Source organism: Xyrauchen texanus, chromosome 36 (genome assembly GCF_025860055.1).
Source record: "Xyrauchen texanus isolate HMW12.3.18 chromosome 36, RBS_HiC_50CHRs, whole genome shotgun sequence".
In the NCBI taxonomy this organism is placed as follows: Eukaryota; Metazoa; Chordata; class Actinopteri; order Cypriniformes; family Catostomidae; genus Xyrauchen; species Xyrauchen texanus.
Window position 1 is genome coordinate 3,717,143 of NC_068311.1, and position 25,631 is coordinate 3,742,773.

Consider the following 25,631-nt stretch of genomic DNA (forward strand, 5'->3'; position numbering starts at 1 on the left):
CTGTAGTTTAGTAGTATACAGTATTTAGTATATACTGTAGATTAATAGTACACATTATTTAGTATATACTGTAGTTTAGTAGTATGCAGTATATACTATCATTTACAGTAATAGTAGAGAGTATTTCATATATACTGTAGATTAATTGTAGACAGTATTTAGTATATACTGTAGTTGAGTAGTATACAGTATTTAGTATATTCTGTAGATTAATAGACAGTATTTAGTATATACTGTAGTTTAGTAGTATACAGTATTTAGTATATACTGTAGATTAATAGACAGTATTTAGTATATACTATAGTTTAGTAGTATACAGTATTTAGTATATTCTGTAGATTAATAGACAGTATTTAGTATATACTGTAGTTTAGTAGTATACAGTATTTAGTATATACTGTAGATTAATAGTATACAGTATTTAGTATATACTGTAGTTTAGTAGTATGCAGTGTATATACTATCATTTACAGTAATAGTAGAGAGTATTTCATATATATACTCTAGATTAATTGTAGACAGTATTTAGTATATACTGTAGTTTAGTAGTAGACAGTATTTAGTATATACTGTAGATTAATAGTACACATTATTTAGTATATACTGTATTTTAGTTGTATGCAGTATATACTATCATTTACAGTAATAGTAGAGAGTATTTAGTATATACTGTAGTATACAGTATATACTATCATTTACAGTAATAGTAGAGAGTATTTAGTATATACTGTAGTTTAGTAGTAGACAGTATTTAGTATATACTGTAGATTAATAGTACACATTATTTAGTATATACTGTAGTTTAGTAGTATGCAGTATATACTATCATTTACAGTAATAGTAGAGAGTATTTAGTATATACTGTAGTTTAGTAGTATACAGTATATACTATCATTTACAGTAATAGTAGAGAGTATTTAGTATATACTGTAGTTTAGTAGTATGCAGTATATACTATCATTTACAGTAATAGTAGACAGTATTTAGTATATACTGTAGATTAATAGTACACATTATTTAGTATATACTGTAGTTTAGTAGTATGCAGTATATACTATCATTTACAGTAATAGTAGACAGTATTTAGTATATACTGTAGTTTAGTAGTAGACAGTATTTAGTATATACTGTAGATTAATAGTACACATTATTTAGTATATACTGTAGTTTAGTAGTATGCAGTATATACTATCATTTACAGTAATAGTAGAGAGTATTTAGTATATACTGTAGTTTAGTAGTATACAGTATATACTATCATTTACAGTAATAGTAGAGAGTATTTAGTATATACTGTAGTTTAGTAGTATGCAGTATATACTATCATTTACAGTAATAGTAGACAGTATTTAGTATATACTGTAGATTAATAGTACACATTATTTAGTATATACTGTAGTTTAGTAGTATGCAGTATATACTATCATTTACAGTAATAGTAGACAGTATTTAGTATATACTGTAGTTTAGTAGTAGACAGTATTTAGTATATACTGTAGATTAATAGTACACATTATTTAGTATATACTGTAGTTTAGTAGTATGCAGTATATACTATCATTTACAGTAATAGTAGAGAGTATTTAGTATATACTGTAGTTTAGTAGTATACAGTATATACTATCATTTACAGTAATAGTAGAGAGTATTTAGTATATACTGTAGTTTAGTAGTATGCAGTATATACTATCATTTACAGTAATAGTAGACAGTATTTAGTATATACTGTAGATTAATAGTACACATTATTTAGTATATACTGTAGTTTAGTAGTATGCAGTATTTAGTATATACTGTAGATTAATAGTACACATTATTTAGTATATACTGTAGTTTAGTAGTATGCAGTATATACTATCATTTACAGTAATAGTAGAGAGTATTTAGTATATACTGTAGTTTAGTAGTATACAGTATATACTATCATTTACAGTAATAGTAGAGAGTATTTAGTATATACTGTAGTTTAGTAGTATGCAGTATATACTATCATTTACAGTAATAGTAGACAGTATTTAGTATATACTGTAGATTAATAGTACACATTATTTAGTATATACTGTAGTTTAGTAGTATGCAGTATATACTATCATTTACAGTAATAGTAGACAGTATTTAGTATATACTGTAGTTTAGTAGTAGACAGTATTTAGTATATACTGTAGATTAATAGTACACATTATTTAGTATATACTGTAGTTTAGTAGTATGCAGTATATACTATCATTTACAGTAATAGTAGAGAGTATTTAGTATATACTGTAGTTTAGTAGTATACAGTATATACTATCATTTACAGTAATAGTAGAGAGTATTTAGTATATACTGTAGTTTAGTAGTATGCAGTATATACTATCATTTACAGTAATAGTAGACAGTATTTAGTATATACTGTAGATTAATAGTACACATTATTTAGTATATACTGTAGTTTAGTAGTATGCAGTATATACTATCATTTACAGTAATAGTAGACAGTATTTAGTATATACTGTAGTTTAGTAGTAGACAGTATTTAGTATATACTGTAGATTAATAGTACACATTATTTAGTATATACTGTAGTTTAGTAGTATGCAGTATATACTATCATTTACAGTAATAGTAGAGAGTATTTAGTATATACTGTAGTTTAGTAGTATACAGTATATACTATCATTTACAGTAATAGTAGAGAGTATTTAGTATATACTGTAGTTTAGTAGTATGCAGTATATACTATCATTTACAGTAATAGTAGACAGTATTTAGTATATACTGTAGATTAATAGTACACATTATTTAGTATATACTGTAGTTTAGTAGTATGCAGTATATACTATCATTTACAGTAATAGTAGACAGTATTTAGTATATACTGTAGTTTAGTAGTAGACAGTATTTAGTATATACTGTAGATTAATAGTACACATTATTTAGTATATACTGTATTTTAGTTGTATGCAGTATATACTATCATTTACAGTAATAGTAGAGAGTATTTAGTATATACTGTAGTATACAGTATATACTATCATTTACAGTAATAGTAGAGAGTATTTAGTATATACTGTAGTTTAGTAGTAGACAGTATTTAGTATATACTGTAGATTAATAGTACACATTATTTAGTATATACTGTAGTTTAGTAGTATGCAGTATATACTATCATTTACAGTAATAGTAGAGTATTTAATATATACTGTAGATTAATAGTAGACAGTATTTAGTATATACTGTAGTTTAGTAGTAGACAGTATTTAGTATATACTGTAGATTAATAGTACACATTATTTAGTATATACTGTAGTTTAGTAGTATGCAGTATATACTATCATTTACAGTAATAGTAGAGAGTATTTCATATATACTGTAGATTAATTGTAGACAGTATTTAGTATATACTGTAGATTAATAGTAGACAGTATTTAGTATATACTGTAGTTTAGTAGTATGCAGTATATACTATCATTTACAGTAATAGTAGAGTATTTAATATATACTGTAGATTAATAGTAGACAGTATTTAGTATATACTGTAGTTTAGTAGTATACAGTATTTAGTATATTCTGTAGATTAATAGTAGACAGTATTTAGTATATACTGTAGTTTAGTAGTATACAGTATTTAGTATATACTGTAGATTAATAGTACACATTATTTAGTATATACTGTAGTTTAGTAGTATGCAGTATATACTATCATTTACAGTAATAGTAGAGAGTATTTCATATATACTGTAGATTAATTGTAGACAGTATTTAGTATATACTGTAGTTGAGTAGTATACAGTATTTAGTATATTCTGTAGATTAATAGACAGTATTTAGTATATACTGTAGTTTAGTAGTATACAGTATTTAGTATATACTGTAGATTAATAGACAGTATTTAGTATATACTATAGTTTAGTAGTATACAGTATTTAGTATATTCTGTAGATTAATAGACAGTATTTAGTATATACTGTAGTTTAGTAGTATACAGTATTTAGTATATACTGTAGATTAATAGTATACAGTATTTAGTATATACTGTAGTTTAGTAGTATGCAGTGTATATACTATCATTTACAGTAATAGTAGAAGTATTTCATATATATACTCTAGATTAATTGTAGACAGTATTTAGTATATACTGTAGTTTAGTAGTAGACAGTATTTAGTATATACTGTAGATTAATAGTACACATTATTTAGTATATACTGTATTTTAGTTGTATGCAGTATATACTATCATTTAATAATAGTAGAGTATTTAGTATATACTGTATACAGTATATACTATCATTAATAGTAGAAGTATTTAGTATATACTGTAGTTTAGTAGTAGACAGTATTTAGTATATACTGTAGATTAATAGTACACATTATTTAGTATATACTGTAGTTTAGTAGTATGCAGTATATACTATCATTTACAGTAATAGTAGAGAGTATTTAGTATATACTGTAGTTTAGTAGTATACAGTATATACTATCATTTACAGTAATAGTAGAGAGTATTTAGTATATACTGTAGTTTAGTAGTATGCAGTATATACTATACATTAGTAGTAACAGTATTTAGTATATACTGTAGTTTAGTAGCAGTATATATACTGTATAGTACATTAGTATATACTGTAGTTAGTAGTAGCAGTATTTAGTATATACTGTAGATTAATAGTAGACAGTATTTAGTATATACTGTAGTTTAGTAGTATACAGTATATACTATCATTTACAGTAATAGTAGAGAGTATTTAGTATATACTGTAGTTTAGTAGTATGCAGTATATACTATCATTTACAGTAATAGTAGACAGTATTTAGTATATACTGTAGTTTAGTAGTAGTAGCAGTATTTAGTATATACTGTAGATTAATAGTACACATTATTTAGTATATACTGTAGTTTAGTAGTATGCAGTATATACTATCATTACAGTAATAGTAGACAGTATTTAGTATATACTGTAGTTTAGTAGTAGACAGTATTTAGTATATACTGTAGATTAATAGTACACATTATTTAGTATATACTGTAGTTTAGTAGTATGCAGTATATACTATCATTTACAGTAATAGTAGAGAGTATTTAGTATATACTGTAGTTTAGTAGTATACAGTATATACTATCATTTACAGTAATAGTAGAGAGTATTTAGTATATACTGTAGTTTAGTAGTATGCAGTATATACTATCATTTACAGTAATAGTAGACAGTATTTAGTATATACTGTAGATTAATAGTACACATTATTTAGTATATACTGTAGTTTAGTAGTATGCAGTATATACTATCATTTACAGTAATAGTAGACAGTATTTAGTATATACTGTAGTTTAGTAGTAGACAGTATTTAGTATATACTGTAGATTAATAGTACACATTATTTAGTATATACTGTAGTTTAGTAGTATGCAGTATATACTATCATTTACAGTAATAGTAGAGAGTATTTAGTATATACTGTAGTTTAGTAGTATACAGTATATACTATCATTTACAGTAATAGTAGAGAGTATTTAGTATATACTGTAGTTTAGTAGTATGCAGTATATACTATCATTTACAGTAATAGTAGACAGTATTTAGTATATACTGTAGATTAATAGTACACATTATTTAGTATATACTGTAGTTTAGTAGTATGCAGTATATACTATCATTTACAGTAATAGTAGACAGTATTTAGTATATACTGTAGTTTAGTAGTAGACAGTATTTAGTATATACTGTAGATTAATAGTACACATTATTTAGTATATACTGTAGTTTAGTAGTATGCAGTATATACTATCATTTACAGTAATAGTAGAGAGTATTTAGTATATACTGTAGTTTAGTAGTATACAGTATATACTATCATTTACAGTAATAGTAGAGAGTATTTAGTATATACTGTAGTTTAGTAGTATGCAGTATATACTATCATTTACAGTAATAGTAGACAGTATTTAGTATATACTGTAGATTAATAGTACACATTATTTAGTATATACTGTAGTTTAGTAGTATACAGTATTTAGTATATACTGTAGTTATAGTAGCATATCTATATTACAGTAATAGTAGACAGTATTTAGTATATACTGTAGATTAGTAGTAACAGTATTTAGTATATACTGCAGTTATAGTATACAGTATTTAGTATATACTGTAGATTAATAGTATACAGTATTTAGTATATACTGTAGTTTAGTAGTATGCAGTATATACTATCATTTACAGTAATAGTAGACAGTATTTAGTATATACTGTAGTTTAGTAGTAGACAGTATTTAGTATATACTGTAGATTAATAGTACACATTATTTAGTATATACTGTAGTTTAGTAGTATGCAGTATATACTATCATTTACAGTAATAGTAGAGAGTATTTAGTATATACTGTAGTTTAGTAGTATACAGTATATACTATCATTTACAGTAATAGTAGAGAGTATTTAGTATATACTGTAGTTTAGTAGTATGCAGTATATACTATCATTTACAGTAATAGTAGACAGTATTTAGTATATACTGTAGATTAATAGTACACATTATTTAGTATATACTGTAGTTTAGTAGTATACAGTATTTAGTATATACTGTAGATTAATAGTACACATTATTTAGTATATACTGTAGTTTAGTAGTATGCAGTATATACTATCATTTACAGTAATAGTAGAGAGTATTTAGTATATACTGTAGTTTAGTAGTATACAGTATATACTATCATTTACAGTAATAGTAGAGAGTATTTAGTATATACTGTAGTTTAGTAGTATGCAGTATATACTATCATTTACAGTAATAGTAGACAGTATTTAGTATATACTGTAGATTAATAGTACACATTATTTAGTATATACTGTAGTTTAGTAGTATGCAGTATATACTATCATTTACAGTAATAGTAGACAGTATTTAGTATATACTGTAGTTTAGTAGTAGACAGTATTTAGTATATACTGTAGATTAATAGTACACATTATTTAGTATATACTGTAGTTTAGTAGTATGCAGTATATACTATCATTTACAGTAATAGTAGAGAGTATTTAGTATATACTGTAGTTTAGTAGTATACAGTATATACTATCATTTACAGTAATAGTAGAGAGTATTTAGTATATACTGTAGTTTAGTAGTATGCAGTATATACTATCATTTACAGTAATAGTAGACAGTATTTAGTATATACTGTAGATTAATAGTACACATTATTTAGTATATACTGTAGTTTAGTAGTATGCAGTATATACTATCATTTACAGTAATAGTAGACAGTATTTAGTATATACTGTAGTTTAGTAGTAGACAGTATTTAGTATATACTGTAGATTAATAGTACACATTATTTAGTATATACTGTAGTTTAGTAGTATGCAGTATATACTATCATTTACAGTAATAGTAGAGAGTATTTAGTATATACTGTAGTTTAGTAGTATACAGTATATACTATCATTTACAGTAATAGTAGAGAGTATTTAGTATATACTGTAGTTTAGTAGTATGCAGTATATACTATCATTTACAGTAATAGTAGACAGTATTTAGTATATACTGTAGATTAATAGTACACATTATTTAGTATATACTGTAGTTTAGTAGTATGCAGTATATACTATCATTTACAGTAATAGTAGACAGTATTTAGTATATACTGTAGTTTAGTAGTATGACAGTATTTAGTATATACTGTAGATTAATAGTAGACAGTATTTAGTATATACTGTAGATTAATTTAAGGAAGTATACAGAATAATCTGTAGTTTAATAGTAGACATATACAGTATTTAGTATATACTGTTATTTAATAGCTGGCAGTATTTATTTGTGCTGCACAGAATGCAGTATGCAAGAATTGCTTTTCAGAACACAGACTTCATATAGGTGTAAGTGATAAATACAATTCCCTGAGTCTTAAACACAATCAGCTCTCTTTAATGTGCATAGATTTGTGTGTGTGTGTTACAGCGAAAACTGGCGCCAGTATAAGTTGAGGAGGCTGTATTTTGTTTGGGTGTGCAGAGAACTTCAGTCCTTCTATTGGTTTGCTGATCTACTGTGCAGCCTTCATGAGAAGGTAAAATACACACACACACACACACACACACACACACACACACACACACACACACACACACACACACACACACACACACACACCTCTACTGAATAATTAAAATGGTTAGGTTTGCGTTGCAGTGTGTATGGATGTTACTCAAGTCTGTATCGCCACCTACTGGCTGATTTAACCCAGCAGACATATTACTGCATAATGCCATCTGTTACTCTAATCCTTTTACAAGCCCAAATATTTACATTTAATAATGAATATCCCACTCTTAATCTCTCTGTAGCTGTGGCAGGACAATCGTCCAGACTACTTGAATGTTCAGCTCTACTTCAGTAACACTCAGGGATTACAGGTGACTTTTTAAAGTAGTGTTCCTTATACTTAAGTTTAGGGATTGGAACAAACATTAACAAACTTCAGTGCATTCATCACTTAATTTTTTTATCTGAAAGTATTTCTTGTCTTTTGAAGAACATCAGTGAGGAACGTTACCGTTTCTTGAGCTCCAGGCTTCAGATCGGTCGACCGAAGTGGAAACTCCTTTTCCAGGAGATCGGGAGAGCCAATCGGATGTGAGTGTGGGGGATACATTGCCGTTATTGGCTGGTTGTTTGAATGGAATGATTGTAATACTCGTGTGTGTGTGTGTGTGTGTGTGTGTGTGTGTGTGTGTGTGTGTGTCCTGCAGTGCAAGAGTGGGAGTGTTCTGCTGTGGACCTAAAGGAATTTCTAAATCATTACACACTCTGTGCAATTCAAACTCACACTCAGGAACTGCCTTCGAGTACAACAAGGAATCGTTCAGCTGAGGTATTGCAAATGAATAATGCTAGAAGAGGGCTGAAGAAATGAAAGGACAGTTACACTGTAGAACCAGAGATAAACGTCTGAATTTTATGGATGGCAACATCTTAAAATAAATCCTGAAAAAAGGGGGCAGAAAGCTGGTAAACTGTGTAACAAGAGAGGAAATCTTGCACCGTCTTATTCAGGGAACATTTGTGCCTCTGAGAGTTTGTCTATATAAACCAAATACTTGAAAAGACCTTAATAACACTTAATTATTCATAACCTGTCATCCTCTCTGACAGGGATAGTTCACCCGCAGTCATCATTTACTCACCCTCATGTTGTTCCTAACCTGTTTCATTGGCTATTCCATTGAGTTTTTTTCATATGTAACACACAAATCCACCCAACACATAAAGGGTACATCAACCATATTTAAAGCATTGTTACAAGTTTCACATTTATTTCCAATATTTATTTCTTTTGTATTTTGTGAAGTAGCACAATAATGGTTTCTGTTTACTTTGGACGTATTTTATTATGAACAAAGTATTTGCGAATGTCCAAAATGTACTGCACTGTTATTGTATTTCAACTGGCAAAGATTTCATTGGATCTATAGTTATTTTCATACTTAATCAAAGTCTATAAACACAATTTTAAATATTAGTTTGTTATATATATATATATATATATATATATATATATATATACACAAGCAGTATATGTGTGTGTTGTGTTTTCTCTCTCTCTCTCTCTCTCTCTCTCTCTCTCTATATATATATATATAATGCATACACACATATTGTATACTATACATATATACAGTGCATTCAGAAAGTATTCAGACCCCTTAATTTGTGTGATTTAAAGCCTTTTAAAAGATAAAATTGTATCTACACTCCATACCCCATAATGTCAAAGCAAAAACCTGATTTTTGATAACTTTGCAGTTTATTACAAATAAAGAACTGAAATATCACATACAATATTGACGTAAGTATTCAGACCCTAGTTGAGGCACCTTTTGGCAGGAATCGCAGCCTCAAGTCTTTTTGGGAGTGATGCGACAAGTTTTGCACTGCTGGATTTGGGGATTTTCTGCCATTCTTCTCTGCAGATCCTCTCAAGCTCTGTCAGGTTGGATGGGGAGCGTCGGTGCACAGACATTTTTAGATCTCTCCAGAGATGTTCGATTGGGTTCGATTCCGGGCTCTGGCTGGGCCACTCAAGAACATTCACAGAGTTGTCCCGAAGCCACCCTTACATTGTCTGTAAGGAAGGTGCTGTTGGAAGGTGAACCTTCCACCCAGTCTGAGGTCCTGAGTGCTCTGGATCAGGTATTCATTAAGCATATCTCTGTATTTTTCTTCACTGTTGGGATGTTATTGTTTTGGAGATGAGCAGGGCCTGGTTTCCTCCAGACATGACGCTTGGAATTGAGGCCAAACAGTTCAATCTTCGTTTCATCAGACCAGAGAATCTTGTTTCTCACAGTCTGAGAATCCTTTAGGTGTTGCTTTTTTTTGTGTGTCTTGCACTGAGGAGAGGTTTCCGCCTGGCCACTCTGCCATAAAGCTCAGATCGGGTGGAGTGTTGCAGTGATGGTCGCCCTTCTGCAAGTTTCTCCCATCTCCACACATGATCTCTGGAGCTCAACCAGAGTGATCATCTGGTTCTTGTTCACCTCTCTTACCAAGGCTCTTCTCCCATGATCGCTCAGTTTGGCCGGGCGGCCAGCTCTAGGAAGAGGACTGGTTGCTCCAAACTTCCCTCAATGAAGCCGACATTTTTTTGTAGCCTTCCCCAAATTTGTACATCGACACAATCCTGTCTCTGAGCTCTGCTGGCCGTTCCTGTGACCTCATGGTTTTGGTTTTTGCTCTGATATGCATTCACAGCTATACATCTTATGCTGTACAGGTGTGCCTTTCCAAATCATGACCAATCAAATTGAATTTGCCACCGGTGGACTCCAATCAAAGTGCAGAAACATCTCAAAGATGATCCAGAGAAATGGGATGCACCTGAATACTTATGTCAATGTGCAAAATGTATCAATAATAATTTTTTTTCTTTGTCATGATGGGGTATGGAGTGTAGATTGATACGAAAAATAATTTAAAGCATTATATCATAAGGCTGCAACATAAAATGTGTGTGTATATATATAATATATACACACACCTAAAGGATTATTAGGAACACCATACTAATACTGTGTTTGACCCCCTTTCGCCTTCAGAACTGCCTTAATTCTACGTGGCATTGATTCAACAAGGTGCTGAAAGCATTCTTTAGAAATGTTGGCCCATATTGATAGGATAGCATCTTGCAGTTGATGGAGATTTGTGGGATGCACATCCAGGGCACGGCTCCTGCTCCACCACATCCCAAAGATGCTCTATTGGGCTGAGATCTGGTGACTGTGGGGGCCATTTTAGTACAGTGAACTCATTGTCATGTTCAAGAAACCAATTTGAAATGATTCGAGCTTTGTGACATGGTGCATTATCCTGCTGGAAGTAGCCATCAGAGGATGGGTACATGGTGGCCATAAAGGGATGGACATGGTCAGAAACAATGCTCAGGTAGGCCGTGGCATTTAAACGATGCCCAATTGGCACTAAGGGGCCTAAAGTGTGCCAAGAAAACATCCCCCACACCATTACACCACCACCACCAGCCTGCACAGTGGTAACAAGGCATGATGGATCCATGTTCTCATTCTGTTTACGCCAAATTCTGACTCTACCATCTGAATGTCTCAACAGAAATCGAGACTCATCAGACCAGGCAACATTTTTCCAGTCTTCAACTGTCCAATTTTGGTGAGCTCTTGCAAATTGTAGCCTCTTTTTCCTATTTGTAGTGGAGATGAGTGGTACCCGGTGGGGTCTTCTGCTGTTGTAGCCCATCCTGCCTCAAGGTTGTGCGTGTTGTGGCTTCACAAATGCTTTGCTGCATACCTCGGTTGTAACGAGTGGTTATTTCAGGCAAAGTTGCTCTTCTATCAGCTTGAATCAGTCGGCCCATTCTCCTCTGACCTCTAGCATCAACAAGGCATTTTCGCCCACAGGACTGCCGCGATACTGGATGTTTTTCCCTTTTCACACCATTCTTTGTAAACCCTAGAAATGGTTGTGCGTGAAAATCCCAGTAACTGAGCAGATTGTGAAATACTCAGACCGCCCGCCTGGCACCAACAACCATGCCACACTCAAAATTGCTTAAATCACCTTTCTTTCCCATTCTGACGTTCAGTTTGGAGTTCAGGAGATTGTCTTGACCAGGACCACACCCCTAAATGCATTGAAGCAACTGCCATGTGATTGGTTGATTAGATAATTGCATTAATGAGAAATTGAACAGGTGTTCCTAATAATCCTTTAGGTGAGTGTATATGTATATATATATATATACATATATATATATATATATATATATCAGGATCCATATATAAGAATATATATTATAAAATAAATGTATTACAGAAGATATATGAAGATGTTTTACATTGTGCCATTATTTTTGTGACACTTTTGTAAAAATTTAAAGTTTTGTAAAAACAAAAATGTCTTCCAATGTTTACTGGTGTAATACAAAAAAATAAAAATATTTGAATAGTACAATACATTTGCTATAAACAACGTATTCATTGTACTGAATTTAATTAAATATTTGATTTTGGGATACTTCAGTCCATTAAATGAAATTATTTATATATATATATATATACAGTACTGTGCAAAAGTCTTTGGCGCATAAGATGTTTCACAAAAGCATTTGTCTTAATATGATTATTTATATCTTCAGCTTTAGTGTGTCAATAGGAAATATAAAAGTTAGACTCCCAAACATTAATTTTGCAAATAAGAAAAGATTAGAATAGAAGAACAGGGAGCCCTGCTGCAACAGATGTCTGCCAACAAACAAGAAAAACTTTTTTTTATGTTTACTGGACTTTGTTTCATTATTTTTGAAGACATTCTCACTATGCAAAGTGCCTAAAATACTTGCCCAGTACTGTTTGTATGCGGGTGTGTGTGTGTGTGTGTATATATATATATATATATATATATCCCTACATGTTCTCTGCTGTAATGTAAAAAAATAAAAACTGTATTTAATTAAATATATTAGTTTCATAACTGTTTTACAGGAGGGTTGCTTAAAGGAATTGTTTACCCAAAAATGAAAATTCTCTTATCATTCAGAAGACATGAGGTGAGTGTGAGTGTATGTCTGTCTATGTGTGGCCCTGCGATGGACTGGCGACCTGTCCAGGGTGTCTCCCGCCTTTCGCCCAATGTTAGCTGGGATAGGCTCCAGCCCCCCGCGACCCTGTACACAGGATAAGCGGTTGACGATGGATGGATGGATTCAGAAGACATCAAACCACTGGAGTTGAATGGATACTTTAATGCTGCCTTTATGTGCTTTTTGGAGCTTCAAAGTTCTGGTCACCATCACCTGCAGAACTGAAATATTCTAAAAAGCTTAATTTGTGTTCAGCAGATTAAAGAAAGTCATACACCTCTGGGATGGCATGAGAGTGAGTAAATGATGAGAGGATTTTCATTTTTGGTTGAACTGTACCTTTAATTGTCATGACAATGTCGATGTGTGTGAGATGTGTGGTGTGTGTGTGGGGTGTGTGTGTGTGTGTGTGTGTGTCTGTTGGGGGTGTGTCTGTTGGGTGTGTGTGTGCGTGTGTCTGTTGGGGGTGTGTGTGTGTGTGTCTGTCTGTTGGGTGTGTGTGTGTGTGTGTGTGTGTGTCTGTTGGGGGTGGGTGTGTGTGTGAGATATGTGTGTGTGTTTGGTTCAAAGTGTTGTTTGATATGAAGCTGAGCCTTCTTCTTCACTGCTGTTCAGTAGTGGTTGTCTCTCTCCATATGCTGACACCTTTTGCCTCCTCTGGCTTTTACGACAGGCCACTGTGATAATTGTTGCAATAATTCCTGCCACGAGCGCTCCCAGAATTCCTGCTCCCAACAGCCAATGCCAGATCTGCTGCACATGCTCTAGATAGGGAGTCAAAAACTCCTGCACAAACCGCTGACCTGAGAGAGAGAACGTGCACGATGAGATCACACAGATCAAGATGAGAGATTTATGTTAAAGAAAGGTTCTGTGGTCAAAACGGGTTAAGCTCAAGAGACCGCATTTGTGGCTTTGCTGTCATGACACCTAACAGCCGTAAACCCTGCAAGCAGTTTTATAACACTAAAATCATGGGTGAATTCCAATGGAAAGTGATCATCACTATACCCTACTCACTAAGAAGGACAGAGCTCTTGATCTGGGCACTCTGAAGGGAGCATGACTTTACGGTTTGAATGTAGCCATCACTAAAAGTCTTTTCACAGTGCCCTTTATAACAAAATTAACTTTCTTACTTTTGTTTGGAACGACCCTTCGAGTGGCGTCCCTTTCTTAAAGTGCCTTGAAGGGTGCAAAAATGCAGTTTGGAAAACGCCCCATGTTACCATGCATGTTGTTTACGTCTTTTGGCTATATTTGTGAAACGGCATAGGAAAAAAAGCTAAACTTAAATACACTTTCATGACATTTTCCAAAAGAGAAGAAAATGAGCATAAATTAACATAATTTGAATATTTTGAAAATTGTACACTTTCGAACCCTGCTTGAAAATACTAAATGGCCCTGAACAATTTCACGGTCAGACATAAAGTGGCATACTAAAACTATAAACTAATAAAACATAAATAAACACTATATTAAAAATGTCAAATAAAACAACTCACTCGGATCTAGTAAATATACATATTCATATCCCAGAGCTTTGGAGGACAGAAAATAATCTCCGTTTCTGTACAGAGGGAGGAAGGGGACCATAAAATATCCGTCGTTGTGTCCGATTGGAGCATTGGCTGTTGGGTAATGTGTCCGGGGAGGCTGATGTCTCCTCAGCCACTGCTCAAAAATACTGAAACAAACAAATACAACTGAGACACAACGCAATCAAGAAATGATAACTCATCTCTTACAACAAACATGACTTCAACATTGAGTCCCTAAAGTCAAGTCAGTTCACTTGGCAAGGAAAAAACTGCAAAAGATGTTAATAACAATAAGAGATGTGCGCCTTCTTCAAGTGTTTCTACCTTAATGATGTGAAAAGAAATGTGGATGAATTACCTACCTGTCGATAAATGTGTGATGTAGTAGGAAAATGGGGTCGTTGGCGGATCCCTGCACTGAAGACATGGATCCGTTCATAAAGACATGTAAGGAGTTGTGCATCCTGCTTTGACCCATTAACGCCAATCCCGTCTCTGGATCCGCAAAACCTGCAACCACAAACACACAGGTGACTTTGTAATAACTTTACAATGCATTATATATATGGGCTTCTTTGAAAGTGTTGCTGAATAATTTGCCAAAAAAAATAAAAATGAAGTCATTATATCCAGTCATTGTCATTACAAACTGGTATGACGTAACACAAAAGGAGATTTTTCATGTTATTGTAATAGGTAAAAACAGCCAACTCATCAAATAACCATGTGTCATATGTTGTTGGAAAGCCTTTAAAGAGTAGAATACAACCAGCCTATTTTTTAGCGCGTAATAGCTAAGAATGTGTCTTTGACGGTAAGGTAAGGCTTATATGCTGCGTTTTCACTTATAACTTCAGGAAGAAAAAACAACAATAACATCAACATAAAAATTCACACACCATTGCTTGGTGATTATCTTTAAAATGAGCCCACACACAAAGTAATTGGATGCAGAGATCATTAGATAACCCATACAATGTGCACACAGCATCTGGCTAGCTGGCAACAAACACGTTAGCTTTCCTGGATCAGGTGACGTCATCGGAAATGCCGTGGTGTCATGGAACGCTAAAACTAATTTCTGTTCAGATTGCTCCAACCAGTGGTGATAGTCCTCCATATTTGTGCAGAGTCATGTGATCCATCACTCTAATTGCATATGGCCACCAGGAGATGGCACCAAGTACATGGCACAGACTCAATGATGACTCAAATGGCACAGAATGAAACTAATTACTATGGTATAACTTTTTATTGCTTTGTTGTTTCAACACAAGATTTTACTCAGTTACAGGTGACATGATTGGGAACAAAACAAATGCAGTTTGATTTAGACCCTGAGGTATATAATGTCATAAGCCTTTAATTACAGAAGACCAGAAAATCTTTAAAAACAGGGTTAAAGAGTGTCACAATCACATAATTTTAATTCTTGGGTGAACAATTCTTTATAGCCAAAGATATAGTTTTTTCTGATATAATAATTGTATGATACATATATAAATGTCAATGTAATATTAATCAGCCATTGAAAAACCCATATTGGTCAACCAGTAATCTGAAATGATGGTACTGCATTCATACAATAATTCTTACGAAATGAACATTCTTACATATTTGAGCTGTTTCAAACCTAACCAATGTAAACGCTATGTTGGGTTACCTTCCAGAGCATTCCGGAAGCTCAGGTTGGCCCGTTGGTCCATCGACCCTGTCTCATACTGTGTTAGGCTCAGCACTGACTCCATGTCTGTGGAGGTGGGTAGCCGTTGGAGGCGGTTGTGGTCATGGTTACCGGGGTTTCGCAATAACGGCCCCTCTGGCGATCCGTCACACAGCACCTCACGATTGTTGTAGTCATCGGGCTGTGAACAGATCACCTGCACAGGTGTGTGAGAATTCATCAGTACATACAGTATGGTTGGAAAACGCATCGATACATAGCCCAATGCACGGATTGTGTTAAAACCCAAATCCAAGGGGGGTCTGGGAAGCTCAGCGATTATTGATGTTGACTACCACACCTTGAGTTGAGGTTCTTGAGTTCGAATCCAGGGCGTGATGAGTGACTCCAGCCAGGTCTCATAAGCAATCAAATTGGCCCGTGTGCTAGGATGGGTAGAGTCACATGGGGTAACCTCCTCGTGGTTCTCGCTCTCAGTGGGGGCAAGTGGTAAGTTGTGCGTGGATGCCGCGGAGAATAGCGTGAAGCCTCGACACACACTACGTCTCCACGGTAATGCTCTCAACAAGCCACGTGATAAGATGTGCAGATTGACGGTCTCAGACGCGGAGGCAACTTGAAATTCATCCTCCGCCACACGGATTGAGGCGAGTCACTACGCCACCACTAGGACTTAGAGCGCATTAGGAATTGGGCATGTCAAATTAAAAGAAAAAAGAAGCCAAATCCAAGACACTAGTGTCTCAAAATGCCTTTCAGAGAGGGGTTTACGAAATCAAAAGCATGCCTTGTGGCTCAGAGATGCATGTCAGTGCTGAAGTTAATGGGGGTTTAGGAGACCGAGATCTCACTTCAGGTCAGTAGTGTTATTTGCTCAAGGCTACATCAAACAATCACAGCTTTATGAGTGCATGGGTGTGTCAAGTCACTGCTCCATTCTTAAAGGAATGTGTGACATCAGAACTGCTTAAGGGAGGTCGGGGCGGGGCTGTGTTGGAGACATACTGTAAACTCAAACTTGCACTATAATACCAATAGAGCTCTTAAACCACTATAAAAAAAAATGTGTCCGTTAAATATAAAAAACTTTAACCAGTTATAAATAAATGTAAAAAAATGTATACAAATTCACTGAAACATTTCAACGAACAGATTTAGATTAATGATAATAAAATATATAATATAGGCTATGAAAACTGTCCTTGTGAAAACCTGCGCTCCTGAAATAGCATTTAAAGGCTATATAGCATTAGCTTGCATTATCGTTTTAGAAGATATGGTGGTGTTAATCATTTTAGACAGGTGATTGGTGATCAGCTCATGCGGCGAGTATTTGAAAACATTGTTAGTGCACTGTTAATTTCTTTCAGTATTATTTTTTCTCCTCACATTTTGGTAAAGATTTGGTACTCTTGACAGCACTTCGCAGGGTGGGTTGGAACGCCAACAGGGGGTACCCTCAGCACCCTCAGCACCCCTACTTCCCCCGGCTATGAGCTCAGTGCACTAGATGTGTGATCCTGGATTAAGCTAATGAAATACTCTAGACCAAATCCCAGTCACATGCCCAAAACAAGACTGCTAATGAGCTCTTTTAATTGAGAGAAACTTTCAAAAGTCACCAAACATTGAAATGTAGAGAGAGGATTTAGGATTTGTATTATTTATGTATCGATTCTGCATTAGATTTACTTAAATACGCGTAACTTTGCAAAAGTATCAAATTAGTTTAATGTCAAAATAAAAAATACTTACACATTTTGTTTACTAAGTTTTAAAAGAACATACTCACTCATTTTAACAAAATGCTTCCCATTTATTTTCAATTTATAATATGTTCACAATTTGTTTTGAACCTCTAAGGTTAAGAAAAGGCACTATATAAGTGCAGACCATTTACCATTTAAAGAAGTTGGTGGAAATTTGTAGTTACATTTTAAAGATATACATATATTTACACTGGGGGCCAGAAATTTGGAATAATGCACAGATTTAGCTGTTTCTGAAGAAAATTGGCACTTTAATTCACTAAAGTGGCATTAAACTGATCACAAAATACAGTCAGGACATTGCTAATGTAAAAAACATCTCCATCACCATTTGAAAAATGTCATTTTTGATCAAATCTAGACAGGCCCCATGTCCAGCAGCCATCACTCCAACACCTTATCCTTGAGTAATCATGCTAATGTGGTACTAGAAAATCACTTGCCATTATATCAAACACTTCTGAAAGCTATTTGGTTCATTTAACGAAGCTTAACATTGTCTTTGTGTTTGTTTTTGAGTTGCCACAGTATGCAATAGACTGGCATGTCTTAAGGTCAATATTAGGACATAAATGTCAAAAAAGAATCAGCTTTCGCTAGAAACTCATCAGACAATCATTGCTTTGAGGAATGAAGGCTTACACTACAGTACACTACAGTCTTCAAAGACAAAGGACATCTGGCTCTAACAAGGACAGAAAGAGATGTGGAAGACCAGATGTGCAACTAAACAAGAGGAGAAGTACATCAGAGTCTCTAGTTTGAGAAATCGATGCCTCACATGTCCTCCGCTGACAGCTTCATTGAATTCTACCCGCTCAACACAGTTTCATGTACAACAGTAAAGAGAAGACTCGGGGGTCAAGTCAAATCAAGTCAAGTGGTTTTTATTGTCATTCAACCATATACAGTTAGTACATACACGGTGAAAAGAGACAACGTTCCTCCAGGACCATGGTGCTACATAAAACAACATAGTGCAAACACAGAACCACATGAGACTACACAGACTAAATAACATACCTATATAAAGTGCACGTGCAAACGTGTGCAAAACATACGGGGCAGTACAATAAATTACTAAAAATTAACAGGACAATAGGCACAGTGAGAGACAGTGCAGCGCCAACCAGTACACAGTAGATGACAGTTTCTAAAAATGCCAAATGTAAACATACTATGAGATAGTGTTCTATGCACATAGCAGTTATTGAGGTAGCAGCCAGTTATAAAGCTACAATAATTAAAGTGCAACTCAGGACACGTGTGTTTGTGTGTGTGTGTGTGTTTGTGTGTGTGTGTCAGTCCAGTCTCTGAGTATTGAGGAGTCTGATGGCTTGGGGGAAGAAGCTGTTACACAGTCTGGCCGTGAGGGCCCGAATGCTTCGGTACCTCTTGCCAGACGGGAGGAGGGTGAAGAGTTTGTGTGAGGGGTGTATGCTTGTTGCTTTGCAGATGCAGTGTTTTTTGTAAATGTCTTTGATGGAGAGAGACCCCGATGATCTTCTCAGCTGTCCTCACTATCCTCTGCAGGGCTTTGTGGAGCAAACATTTGAGAGCAGGATAGATGGGAGTGTCGGCCGGCTAGGGTTTGTTTTTAGCCTAGCATGGACCCCCCGCCCCCTTGCCGCACTTTCGCTTCCTCGCACATCGCTTACAACGTCCAATCCCCCGGGCACCGTCATCAGGCGATGCCGAGAACTGGAGGCCTGTTCTCCGTAGCAAGCCGAGTACGCGTATCAACTCCTGCAGATCATCATGCAGCTTGGTTGTTGCATGAATCTTATATTTTAACAGTGTCTGGCAGTGGTAGACACGAACACCGGTTGCTCCAATGTCCATGTGCCGTATAAGTCGGGCTAAGTGACAAAAATAGCACCATTTTGGATCCGGAGTGGCCGCTGCGTGCTACCGCGCCGCCATCTTGGATCATTCAGGCCTTATGGGAAGAATTGTAAAGAAAAAGCCACTTTTGAAACGGAAAAACAAAGAGAAAAGGTTAAAGTGGGCAAAGAAACACAGACATTGGACAACAGATAATTGGAAAAGAGTGTTACGGATCTAAACCCCATTGAGATTTTGTGGGATCAGCTAGACTGTAATGCCGAGTTTACACTACACGATTTTAGGCCCAATTTTCACTCGCCTACAGTTTTGTGGAGATTGCCGATAAAAGCCTGAAATTGAGGGCAAAACAGAGCTCCCTACCGTGAGCGACGATCGCAATGTATGAATTATCAAAGACACGATTTGAGAGAATCGCCGACGTGTCACCGATGTCAGCGAGATATCTAGAATGTTAAATATCTGGACCTGTCTGCGATTCAAAATCACGCAATGTGAAATGTGTTTTGACTGAATACAACTGCAGCGTTGACCTACAGCCAATGAGAGAGCAAGAAACGGGGCACGGGAAGTTTCAGTGGGAGGAGTCCTTCATGGCATGGCTACGGTATCAAGAAAGTCTCGTTGGACCGAAGAAATGGAGGAAAAATTAGAGGAACATTGGCACGAGCACCAGCACCTATTTGATGTTTCATCTGAACTGTCCCACGACCGGGTGGAGAAAGAGAAGAGTTGGAGAGAAATTGCCTATTCTCTTGGACAGTCAGGTAAGCAAATAGGTCGATTTTACATTAGCAGGTACTTTTTCATTTGTAACCAATAAAATATCTGATGCCTTGAGGCGATTAAAATCATACACATCAAATTCTGAAATGCATAACATATGATCATGGATTTGTTTTCATATCTCGTATCGCTTCTCGTGTGTAATCTGTTGTGAAACGTAATTTGGAGTCCAGGCAGAGTTGTCGGGGATTCGTCAAGAGTGAAAAGTCTTATAGTATGTTCACCCCTATTGCGGATTCGTCGTGTAATTTGAAAACGCTACGACTTCAATGACAAGACAGACAGATGTGGAATATGAACAGTACCACGATACGACATCTTTGAAAGTCGTGTAGTGTTTAAGAGCCATAAGGTGCATGAGAAGTGGTCATCAGAAGGTTGCTGGTTCGATCCCCACAGCCACCACCATTGTGTCCTTGAGCAAGGCACTTAACTCCAGGTTGCTCCGGGGTGGATTGTCCCTGTAATAAGGGCTCTGTAAGTCGCTTTGGATAAAAGCATCTGCCAAATGCATAAATGTAAATGTAAGTGCCAGACAAGATAGTCACTTCTACAGTAAGTGCTACAGGAAGTGTGGGGTGAAAGGTCACCTCAGGACAAACTGACAGCTAGAATGGCAAGGATCTGCAAAGCCGTCATTGCTGCACGTGGAGGAAGAGAACTCTTTGAAGTACTTTAAGAAGTTCTGAACATTGTTTTCAAATTGTAATAGTAATTTTTCACGTTATTAATGTCCCGACTATACGTTGTGATCAGTTGAAGGCCACCAATTTCTTTCCATAAGAGCAGAATCTGTATATTAGTCCAAACTTTTGGCCACCAAGGTATATATACAGTGAGGAAAATAAGTATTTGAACACCCTGCTATTTTGCAAGTTCTCCCACTTGGAAATCATGGAGGGGTCTGAAATTGTCATCGTAGGTGCATGTCCACTGTGAGAGACATAATCTAAAAAAAAAAATCCAGAAATCACAATGTATGATTTTTTAACTATTTATTTGTATGATACAGCTGCAAATAAGTATTTGAACACCTGTCTATCAGCTAGAATTCTGACCCTCAAAGACCTGTTAGTCTGCCTTTAAAATGTCCACCTCCACTCCATTTATTATCCTAAATTAGATGCACCTGTTTGAGGCCGTTAGCTGCATAAAGACACCTGTCCACCCCATACAATCAGTAAGAATCCAACTACTAACATGGCCAAGACCAAAGAGCTGTCCAAAGACACTAGAGACAAAATTGTACACCTCCACAAGGCTGGAAAGGGCTACGGGGAAATTGCCAAGCAGCTTGGTGAAAAAAGGTCCACTGTTGGAGCAAACATTAGAAAATGGAAGAAGCTAAACATGACTGTCAATCTCCCTCGGACTGGGGCTCCATGCAAGATCTCACCTCGTGGGGTCTCAATGATCCTAAGAAAGGTGAGAAATCAGCCCAGAACTACAGGGGAGGAGCTGGTCAATGAACTGAAAAGAGCTGGGACCACCGCTTCCAAGGTTACTGTTGGTAATACACTAAGACGCCATGGTTTGAAATCATGCATGGCACGGAAGGTTCCCCTGCTTAAACCAGCACATGTCAAGGCCCGTCTTAAGTTTGCCAATGACCATTTGGATGATCCAGAGGAGTCATGGGAGAAAGTCATGTGGTCAGATGAGACCAAAATAGAACTTTTCGGTCATAATTCCACTAACCGTGTTTGGAGGAAGAAGAATGATGAGTACCATCCCAAGAACACCATCCCTACTGTGAAGCATGGGGGTGGTAGCATCATGCTTTGGGGGTGTTTTTCTGCACATGGGACAGGGCGACTGCACTGTATTAAGGAGAGGATGACCGGGGCCATGTATTGCGAGATTTTGGGGAACAACCTCCTTCCCTCAGTTAGAGCATTGAAGATGGGTCGAGGCTGGGTCTTCCAACATGACAATGACCCGAAGCACACAGCCAGGATAACCAAGGAGTGGCTCTGTAAGAAGCATATCAAGGTTCTGGCGTGGCCTAGCCAGTCTCCAGACCTAAACCCAATAGAGAATCTTTGGAGGGAGCTCAAACTCCGTGTTTCTCAGCGACAGCCCAGAAACCTGACTGATCTAGAGAAGATCTGTGTGGAGGAGTGGGCCAAAATCCCTCCTGCAGTGTGTGCAAACCTGGTGAAAAACTACAGGAAACGTTTGACCTCTGTAATTGCAAACAAAGGCTACTGTACCAAATATTAACATTGATTTTCTCAGGTGTTCAAATACTTATTTGCAGCTGTATCATACAAATAAATAGTTAAAAAATCATACATTGTGATTTCTGGATTTTTTTTTTTAGATTATGTCTCTCACAGTGGACATGCACCTACGATGACAATTTCAGACCCCTCCATGATTTCTAAGTGGGAGAACTTGCAAAATAGCAGGGTGTTCAAATACTTATTTTCCTCACTGTATATAGAGTAGTGTGCAAATGTTTTAGGGACTTGATACATTTTCAAAAATAATGCATAAATAGTTTTCATTAATCACTTAATGTCATTTGAAGTCCAGTAAACATTAGCATACACACTGTTTTAAAAGTATAGCTACAAGATGTAAACATTATACGTGTTAACATTATTTTAGTGTGCTATATGCTTAGTAAAGTTAAATACAATATTACAACTTTGTTGTAATTAAATATAATAATTTAATTATTAAATATAACTTTACACAATGAAGGTTTGTAAGCCATTTTATCACAATAAAATCGTGCTAACATGTATAATGTTTACATCTTGTGGTTAGATATTTGAAACAGTATATATTTGAGTCTTAATGGACTGGCCCCATAGACTTCCATTGTAAGTGCCTCACTGTAACTGCTTTTATACATAAGCGCAATTTTATTTTTTAGGTAATAAACATTATGTACAATTACGTTTGATTGAGCTTAACTTGTATTGGACCCGGGATATTTGTTTAAAGTTTGTTCCACAAGACATAGCTACTTGAAATCCAAGTTATTTACCTTCCACGAGGAGAAGACCGAGGATGGGCTGATGAGACGCATGTTCAGGGGGCTGCGCGCGCCCATCAGATCATCAGTGCACACCTGACAGTCCTGCGCGTCACGCCAGTCCCAGTACGGGATGGCGAAGTTAAAGTCTCCGGTCAGTTTGCGGATCTCATGCTCCCAGAACAGCAGGTACACGCGATGCCAGGGCAGAAAAGCCGCCGATTTGTGCGCAAAGTCGATGTCAACCCACACGTTACCGGGACCCCCGAGCAGCGCGTTACGGGACACGTAGTAGTGCATCCACACGAACAGGTCGTACACGCTGATGTCCGCGAACATGGGGCTCGTGCCGTTGTTCATCTGCGCGTACGTGCCCGTCGAGATGACGTAGTCGGGGCTGATGCTGGTCTTGGCGAGGTTCAGGTACGAGATGAACCGCTGCCTCTCTGTTACCGACAGCTGGAAGATGTTCCTGCGCACGGATTCTCGCCGTTCCCCGCAGTTGTCTCCGAAGTAACCGAACTTGCACTCGCCACAGTGGAAGCCCATGTAGTTACCGGCGCACTGGCAGGTTCGGTTGTAAAACACCAGAGGCCACCGTTCCCGGTCGTCCGCGCCGGTGTGGGGGTACTGCGGCCCGTGGGGAAGGTCGGACACCGTGACATCCTGGCAGAAGCCTCGACCCGAGCTCACCCCGCACACCGATCCGTCACGAGGCCACACCGGACAGCACTGCTTGCTCTGCAGGACCTCTGGAGTGGTGCATGGCCGAGGAAACTGCTGGAGAGACAGACTCAAAAACTGAATGACGAAAAAGAGCAGAGAGACAGACAGCGGCCTCATGATGAGCTATCTAAAGATTTGGGAACTCTTCACTTTATGAAGAGTTGGGACAACTTTATCCAGCACTCCCTCTCTCTCTTTACGAACTGCGACCTACCCTTTCTCCATCCCTTACACACACACTTACACACTTACGCACACACAGACACACACACTCACTCATACACACGCACTCACACACACATGTAGTGTTTCCATGTTTTATGGGGACTTTCCATAGACATAATGGTTTTTATACTGTACAAACTTTATATTCTATCCCCTAAACCTAACCCTACCCCTAAACCTAACCCTCACAGAAAACTTTCTGCATTTTTACATTTTCCAAAAACATAATTTAGTATGATTTATAAGCTGTTTTCCTCATGGGGACCGAAAAAATGTCCCAAGGTCAAAAATTTCGGGTTTTACTATCCTTATGGGGACATTTGGTCCCCACAAAGTGATAAATACACGCTCACACACACACGCACTCACTCACACACACACACACGCACACACACTCACTCATACACACGCACCCCCCCACACACGCACGCACACACACATAATCACACACACACACACACACTCACTCACACAGACACACACACACAGACACACACACTGACACACTCACACACACACACACACAATCACACAGGCACAGACACACACACACATCACACAGGCACAGACACACACACACACACACACACACACACACACACACACACACACACACAATAACACAGACACTCACACACACACACACACAGACACACACACAATAACACAGACACTCACACACATACACTCACACACAAACACTCTCACACAATCTCACACACACACACAATAACACAGACACACACACACTCACACACACAAACAGACACACTCAGTTGTATCACATGCTTGGGATCTTATCGCTGAATCCCGCTCGAGTTCTGTCTCGAGACTCTGTTGAATGCATGCGCTTGAGTGAAGCGTGAGATAATTTCATTTACAGTTTGGAGAGAAAGCAGAAAGAAACTATTTTCTTCCAATTGATCATTTTAACCAACACAAATCAGCCAAGTCAACAGAGTTAGTAACGTTGACCTTT

The 25,631-nt window shown here is 36.3% G+C and overlaps 2 protein-coding genes across 2 annotated transcripts in view; one reads left to right on the plus strand and one right to left on the minus strand.

Moving 5' to 3' along the window:
* The window catches only part of LOC127629612 (NADPH oxidase 4), a 30,527-nt gene extending 21,031 nt beyond the window's left edge, over positions 1-9,496 (plus strand). Inside the window, exons 15-18 of the mRNA XM_052106734.1 lie at positions 7,936-8,044; positions 8,322-8,390; positions 8,510-8,610; positions 8,727-9,496. Coding sequence (XP_051962694.1) covers positions 7,936-8,044; positions 8,322-8,390; positions 8,510-8,610; positions 8,727-8,847 — 400 coding nt within the window. The 3' untranslated portion in view covers positions 8,848-9,496. The remainder of the gene's footprint in view (positions 1-7,935; positions 8,045-8,321; positions 8,391-8,509; positions 8,611-8,726) is intronic.
* A 4,155-nt stretch (positions 9,497-13,651) lies between these two features.
* Positions 13,652-24,544, minus strand: LOC127629593 (tyrosinase-like). The gene is made up of 5 exons (XM_052106705.1): positions 23,714-24,544; positions 16,295-16,511; positions 14,994-15,141; positions 14,596-14,777; positions 13,652-13,890 (listed from the first exon to the last, which is right to left on the minus strand). The coding sequence occupies exons 1-5, from the start codon at positions 24,542-24,544 to the stop codon at positions 13,652-13,654; spliced, it is 1,617 nt and encodes a 538-aa protein (XP_051962665.1).
* Positions 24,545-25,631: the final 1,087 nt, after the last annotated feature.

Coding starts and splice junctions, on each gene's coding strand:
- LOC127629593 (XM_052106705.1), bottom strand. CDS start 24,544: ATGAGGCCGCTGTCTGTCTCTCTGCTCTTTTTCGTCATTCAGTTTTTG. Junction 15,142..16,294: donor CTTCCGGAATGCTCTGGAAG/GTAACCCAACAT, acceptor TTGTGGTTGCAG/GTTTTGCGGATCCAGAGACG. Junction 14,778..14,993: donor CATCACACATTTATCGACAG/GTAGGTAATTCA, acceptor TGTTTGTTTCAG/TATTTTTGAGCAGTGGCTGA.